The 7,930-nt window shown below is 39.5% G+C and overlaps 1 protein-coding gene across 1 annotated transcript in view; it reads left to right on the plus strand.

Annotated features, from left to right (window-relative positions):
• The first annotated feature begins 299 nt into the window (after positions 1-299).
• mgst3a (microsomal glutathione S-transferase 3a) overlaps positions 300-7,930 on the plus strand; it is a 10,672-nt gene continuing 3,041 nt past the window's right edge. Inside the window, exons 1-2 of the mRNA XM_061928254.1 lie at positions 300-423; positions 7,798-7,922. Coding sequence (XP_061784238.1) covers positions 7,806-7,922 — 117 coding nt within the window. The 5' untranslated portion in view covers positions 300-423; positions 7,798-7,805. The remainder of the gene's footprint in view (positions 424-7,797; positions 7,923-7,930) is intronic.

The raw sequence follows: 7,930 nt of genomic DNA on the forward strand, positions 1-7,930 counted from the left end.
GAGGTTTTCGAGAGAGGCGCAGAATTTCGGGAGTCTCCCGGAAAATTCGGGAGGGTTGGCAAGTATGTATTTTGAGTAGACCCATAATAAATTCATAAAAGAATCAAACTTCATGAATGTTTTTTTTGCGACCAACAAGTATGTGCTCCAATCACTCTATCACAAAAAAAATAAGAGTTGTAGAAATGATTGGAAACTCAAGACAGCCATGACATTTTGTTCTTTACAAGTGTATGTAAACTTTTGATCACGACTGTACTTACATAAAAAAGCGCGCCTGCACCACGCCCTGTGGTGAGCGCCTGTTACGTAACCGCTGATGACGAAAGCGGAAGTCAGTCTGGAAAATTTGAGTGCGTTTGTTTTGAGGGAGTGTGTGTGTCTGTGTTCAACAGCTATCACCGTCGTGCGCCGTCTGAAAAGGTAAAAAAAACCCTCTTCTTTTTAATGATATTGCTGACACATTTGGCTTTCTTAAAGCGACATTTATTTTTACTGCACGACTTGGTTTAATGCATCTGAATGTCGTCAGTGGTAATGTATCGTCCCAGAGTTCGAGTTTTTTTTAATTGTTAATTCTGCTGAAGTGTACGACACGTTTTGTTCAACGCAATACATTTCAAGGTTGCTGTGGATTCATTTCGATTATTGACAATTAAATATGAAACATTTTATGATTTCACGTCAGTATCCAAAAGTGTCCAATAAGAGCAGACAAAGTTGCTGGATTCGTCTCCTTTGTTTAAGAAGAGCATCTAAAGTGGTCTTAATACTCACAAAATATAAAGTAGCCTATTGGGAAAATAGTATTTTGATGTTAAGTGGAGAATAGATACCACATTTGAAGAAGAGAAACTGCAAGGAAGGAGGTCTGTCGAATTCGTAGTATAGTAGCACCTCATCTTACAGGCTTAATTGGTTCCGTGACAAAGCTCTCAACTCGAAGCACTTGTTTCTCAAATCAACATCTCCCATTGAACTGAATTGAAATTGGTGCGTAGCCTTTCCAATACAACTCAATAAAAAAACTAAGACAATTTTTTTTTAGATGAGAGTAGGGATGAGTACTGAGGCCCCTTCTACACTACCTTCTACACTAAGGTTATCCAGGCTAAGGTTATCCAGGGTAAATCCCACCTAACCTTATCCTTGTTCACACACACACAATGGTCATTTAAGACCCCCTCTCCCCCTCAGTCAGCCGGCGCAACGCGACCTAATACGCATGAGCGGAAAATATATATATATATATATATATATATATATATATATATATACAGTATATATTAGGGCTGCAAATCGATTATAAAAAATAGTTGGTGAATTTAGTCATCGATTCGTTGGATCTATGCTATGCACATGCGCAGAGGCTACTTTTTATTTTATTTTATTTTTATTTTTTATTTTTATAAACCTTTATTTATAAACTGCAACATTTACAAACAGCTGAGAAACAATAATCAACATAAGTATGGTGCCAGTATGCTGTTTTTCCCCCCCAATAAAATACTGGAAAGGATAGAAATGTAGTTTGTCTCTTTTATCCGATTATTAATCGATTAATCGAAGTAATAATCGACAGATTAATCGATTATCAAATTAGTTGTTAGTTGCAGCCCTATATATATATATATATATGTATATATATATATATATATATATATATATATATATAATATAGATATTTGTTAGTTAAGGTGGTGTCTCTCCGGCGCACAGACCGGGGAAAGGGGTGGGTGGGTGTAAGGATCGGTGTGTGATCAGCCTGTCGCCATTACGTCTCCAATCACCTCCCCACCTTGTCGCTGCCACCACACCCTGGGGGCCAATAGACTACAGACTTTGGTGAAGTAGGCCGGCTTCGTCACGTGAAGAAGCCTACAATTTTTGGTTGTGTTTTCCGCTCCATTTGCTGAATGGCGATATACAATATATATCTCGATATTTTTTCCGTAAAGTAAAAACAAAACAGTCCTAGTTACCTGAGATACTAAGTATGTAATTATTATGCCACATGCTGACATATGTTCAACTCATCATGCTTAATTTATTACAGCATTTGGGAAGCTGTTTTTTTGTATTTTTATCAACATGTGATAGCAGGGACCCCGCCATTCAAAACTAGGCTGCTACATTACTAATGATTAAGGTAACTATAGCTGAAAAAATAGTGCAATAGCAATAGGAGAGACTATTCATCCCTGAACACCATGGAGTTCATGTAGGCTTTATGATGCAGTTACATTATTATATCAACTATCAGAGACAGCTTCAGGAAACTCTTCATTTAACATAATGTCATTTTTTGCTGCTTCAACACAGCTCAATCAACACAGAAAAAGGTCTAGTGAAATAACTTAGTTGTTAACTGAAGGTCAATAATGCTTGTCTTTCTCTCAGACAGACTGGGCTTCGCTGTCCGTAACACACACACACCTCAAAATGAGCTAACGTTACGCTAAAAGCTAATTAACCTTCACCTCAAGGACTGCGAGCGAGCTGAGCTGCCGCTTATGTTTCTAGAACGTCAACAGGCTCATAGTGATGTTACTAGTAGTTGACTGAGAGGTGTTTATTGTAATTTGGGGAGAGTCTGCCGCCTTATTCTCACCTGCTAAACACCTTTCTGCTCACCACAGCGCAGGAGCACTGACTCCATGCGCTCTGAATACGCACTGCTGATTGGCTGTTACCGCTCTGCGTGTAACCAATCAGATGGTGCTGTGGAAGGGAGAGTGCTGGGTGCTGCAGAGACATACTGACAGAGGCAGAGGCAGAACTAAGCGGAGCAGCTTGTTAAGACTTTAGTTTAGGCCAGGGGTCGGCAACATTTACCAGTCAAAGAGCCATTTTGACCAGTTTCACAAATTAAAGAAAACAATGGGAGCCACAAAAATCCTTTGAAATTTAAAATGAAATAACACTGCATATAAAGTTTTTTTTTTGCTTTGTGCTATGTATAAATCAAGGGTCTCAGACACGCGGCCCACACCTTAATATCAATCAATCAATCAATCAATGTTTATTTATATAGCCCTAAATCACAAGTGTCTCAAAGGGCTGCACAAGCCACAACGACATCCTCGGTATAGCCCACATAAGGGCAAGGAAAAACTCACCCCAGTGGGACGTCGATGTGAATGACTATGAGAAACCTTGGAGAGGACCGCATATGTGGGTAACCCCCCCCCCCCCCCCCCTCTAGGGAGACCGAATGCAATGGATGTCGAGTGGGTCTAACATAATATTGTGAGAGTCCAGTCCATAGTGGATCCAGCATAACAGTAAGATATGAAAATTTAATGTTGGTGCGGCCCACAGGTTTTATATGTATGGCGATTTACAGCGTCATACTTGTCTACCCGTCCGAATTTTCCAGCAGAGTACGAATTTCAGGGAAACTATTCTCTCGAACTTACCGTGATGGTACAGCATTCAGCGCCCACTACAACCAGATTGCCGGCTCAACCACAGTTGTATGAGGCTTCTGCTTGCTCGCGTTAGTGACAGCAATACTTGTTCAACAACCACACAGGTTACACTGACGGTGGCGGTATAAAAAACTTTAACACTCTTACTAAATATGCAACACACTGTGAACCCACACCAAACAAGAATGACAAACACATTCCTGGAGAACATCTGCACCGTAACACAACATAAACACAACAGAACAAATACCCAGAATCCCATGCAGCCCTGACTCTTCCGGGCTACATTATACACCCCTCCTACCAAACCCCGCCCACCTCAACCGACGCACAGGGGGGTTGATGTGTGAGGGAGCAGGGTTGGGGTGGGGGTGGGGTTTGGTGGTAGCAGGGGTGTATAATGTAGCCCGGAAGAGTCAGGGCTGCATGGGATTCTGGGTGTGATTCTGGGTATTTGTTCTGTTGTGTTTATGTTGTGTTACGGTGCAGATGTTCTCCCGAAATGTGTTTGTCATTCTTGTTTGGTTTTGGTTCAAAGTGTGGCGCATTATTAGTAAGAGTGTTAAAGTTGTTTTATATGCCCACCGTCAGTGTAACCTGTGTGGCTGTTGACCAAGTATGCTTTGCTGTCACTTACGTGTGCAAGCAGAAGATGCAAATAACAAGAGGCTTGGCTGGCACTTGTTAATACAGATTGTAGAGGGTGCAAAATTCTGTACCATCATGGCACGCCCTTATTATTAATGTAAGGGTGAAAATCGGAGAATATTAATCCCGATAGTTTTCTGCGAGAGGCACTGAAATCCGGAAGTCTCCCGGGAAAATTGGCGGGGCTGGCAAGTATGGAAAATTGGGGGGGCCGGCAATTATGCAGCTGAGCCGCATCAGAGTGATCAAAGAGCCGCATGCGGCTCCGGAGCCGCGGGTTGCTGACCCCTGGTTTAGGCGGTGGCTCTTTGTTGTTAAGGCGGCTGCGGGAATCCCTGTATATATATATATATATATATATATATATATATATATATATATATATAGCTCGAAAAGGTTGGTGACAACTGTTCTAGAGTATTTATTAGTAGCTAGCGAGAAGGTTTATTTTTGACGTGACCGATGTAAACAGAGGTCACAACACGGAAAGTATTTTACCCGAGGGGGTGTGGTTATAGGATAGAGTTGGCAGATGGGATATGTTTTCTGAGTTCTTTGTATGCAAGCTAAAGAATCTTAGATTACATTTTCAATCATAACCGAGAAGGACAAGCCGTAGAAGATGGATGGATGGATGGATAATGTTAGTAAATTATCTACGGAAAAAACAAACTAATTCTTTGGTCCATTACATGGGACATGTAAGTGTCAAAGAGACAGCCAAAAGAGGTTGCTAGATGAGAATACATCTAAAGGTAAAATATAGTGTATAAATGCACACAATTGCAAGAAATGTAGTGTTAATTTTCAAAATGTTCTTTTGAGGTTTGCATGGCAGACTTCATGTTGAAAGTTATTTACCTATTTTATACATGCATTTTACTTTGAACAGTTATATGGACCAATCCAAAAAACCTTTCCCACTCATGGCACAAAAAAAGGGCAACCAACACAAAAAATCAACACACATGGTCACAACACATAACACAACCTGCTCACTGAACTTTGGGGATGTTATAAAAATTCAAAATTACACCTCCTTAAATCAACGACAATGCATGATGGGAAAAATGCTAAACACTCTCCACACTTATCCATGTTTGGCACATTTTAGCTGCTTGATATTTCTGATTGATTACAAAACTTTAGGGAGGAATTATTATAATTATATATTGATGATATTAATATATATACATACAAAAATATAATATACAAATCCCGGGTTCCGGGAATTGGTACTGTATCGGTACCAATGTGAAAGGTACCCATCCCTACATGAGAGATGTTGTATGAAAACAATACAATATAATGTAGTGCTAACAACTACAGTAGTTTTATGAAGTAATGTCATAATAATGTTCAGTGTTTACTTTGGAGTGTGGACTTCGACGGTACCTCCTTCTCCATCAAACACACCATCAGCAGCATTTCCATATGTTCATGGATAAATGTCCACCATTTAAAGGTGAACTGCACTTTTTTATTTTATTTTGCCTATGGTTCTCAATCATTCTGAGAGACAAAAAGACAACATTTTATTTTTTTATTTTTTATGCATTCTAACATGTAAAGTGAAGTGAATTATATTTTATATAGCGCCTTTTCTCTAGTGACTCAAAGCGCTTTACATAGTGAAACCCAATATCTAACTTACATTTAAACCAGTGTGGGTGGCACTGGGAGCAGGTGGGTAAAGTGTCTTGCCCAAGGACACAATGGCAGTGACTAGGATGGCAGAAGCGGAGATCGAACCTGCAACCCTCAAGTTGCTGACACGGCGACTCTACCAACCGAGTCATACCGCCCCAAAAATTGGCTTGTTCTAAGTAGCTAACAATGCGTAATCAATGACCTCTCTAAATCACTTTAAAAATGCATCCAAAAACCGTCAACAATAATAACCGTATAATAACCAAACTGAAGTGACGTTATTGTAAGAGCGAACACTGAGGAACTCTTTTTCTAGCGTACTAACACATCGGCGTGCTTCGGTATTAGCCGTAAAAGTTAACTTCGGCAAGAGAAAAGCTAGCTTCTATGTCAGCACGAAACACGTTTGAGTTTGTAATGCACAACATAATGCAATAAAACACCAATTTGTACTAACTGAAAAACACGAATAATCATATTACAGTATTTGTATAGTATTAGCTCACATTTCATGTTTTGTTTGTGCACAGCTGCTTGTATCATGATCAATATAAAGTGTGACTCACTCGATGGACAGTTGTCTCTTTGGTCCAGCTGGCCGGGGAAACTTTTTTCTGGTTTATTTGGGGTAAGCACGCCATTTATGTCAAAATAGCTTGTTTCCAAATTCCACGTTTGCAGCTTCGAGTCACGTTCACCTCACTCTCTGGGCTTCTGTCTGCTCCAATGTTTCACCCTCTTCTTTGTGCTCACTTCTAGAAGCAGTCGTACATTCTCCGTTCATTCAGATTACAAAAGATAAGGTTGTGAATCCTAATTTGTCTAAAAATAGTCGTCTTTGATGTTTGTTACCAAGTCTGCCATGATTAGAACTAGGGTTGTACGGTATACTGGTATTAGTATAGTACCGCGATACTAATAAATCATATTCGGTACTATACCGCCTCTAAAACGTACCGGTCGCATTTTGGCTTAAAAACTAACGATAAAGGTGTAACACTGAAACTCCCTCAGGAAAAGGTGCTTTAAAACATGGCTAAAGTCCATCGGCAGTCGGCAGCTAAATATGCTTCACTACACACCGTAGCTCACTGGCGTAAAATTGATAAACAAACGCCATTGGTAGATCTACAATGTAATGAAACCAAGTACAAAAGCGTATCTAGTTGATACTACTATGATTACATCAATATTTTTTGGCTTCACAACATTTTCTTTCATTTAAAAAAAAATGTACAGAAGAATAAGTGATTATTCAATTTTAACAGAAGTGTAGATATAACATGTTAAAACGGAAAATAACCAGATATTAACAGTAAATAAACAAGTAGATTAATAATTTATTTTTTACCACTTGTCCTTAATAATTTTGACAAAATAATAGAATGAGAAATGACACAATATGTTACTGCATATGTCAAAATTCCAAAAAAGTGCAGTTTCTCTTTAACCTCTTAAGGCCCAAGCTGTTTGTTTACATTATTTTTTTTATTTCTCTTTGCTATTTGGGCTTATGGGACCCTAATTAGAATAAAAACTAAAAATCATCTTTTTATATGATGTACTTAGTCCATAAGTAACAAACGTGTACTTCATGTGTAGTGACATGCTAATTTTAATTTTTACACTTTTTTTTTCCAAATTCCATTTGGTTGTTATACTCTTCTGACACCACCAGATAGCAGTATACGTGTCCATATGTCGGCATAAGACCCCAATTCAGTAGTGTACACACTTTTGGGAATAAGAGCTAAAAGGTGCTGTCCACGCATGTGGCCACTAAGGCCTTTAGAGGTTAAATATAATTTCACCATCTTTGGCTGGCGTTGGACTCATTCTGTTTCAGTACGATGCAGACGAGTAGTAATTTACTGCCATTGTCCACAGGATGGCGGTAAATTGGCAACAATCAGATTGTCAGATAGTCCGCCTAAAATTGACAACCGCCTGCGGGCCAGATTCTTTATTAAACTCAAGACGTCAAACTGTAGACTGTGGCTGTAGACAAGTTTGACCGTATTGTTTAACACGTTTAAAAGGACTCAATTTATGACATGTGTTCTTCCAGGGGTCAATATGGTTGTTCTGTCCAAAGAGTACGGCTACGTGGTGTTGACCGGCGTCGCCAGTATGTTCATGGTGGCACACTTGGCCATCAAAGTAGGCAAGGCTCGCAAGAAGTACAATGTGCCGGTAAGTAG

Source organism: Nerophis lumbriciformis, linkage group LG03 (genome assembly GCF_033978685.3).
Source record: "Nerophis lumbriciformis linkage group LG03, RoL_Nlum_v2.1, whole genome shotgun sequence".
NCBI lineage: Eukaryota > Metazoa > Chordata > Actinopteri > Syngnathiformes > Syngnathidae > Nerophis > Nerophis lumbriciformis.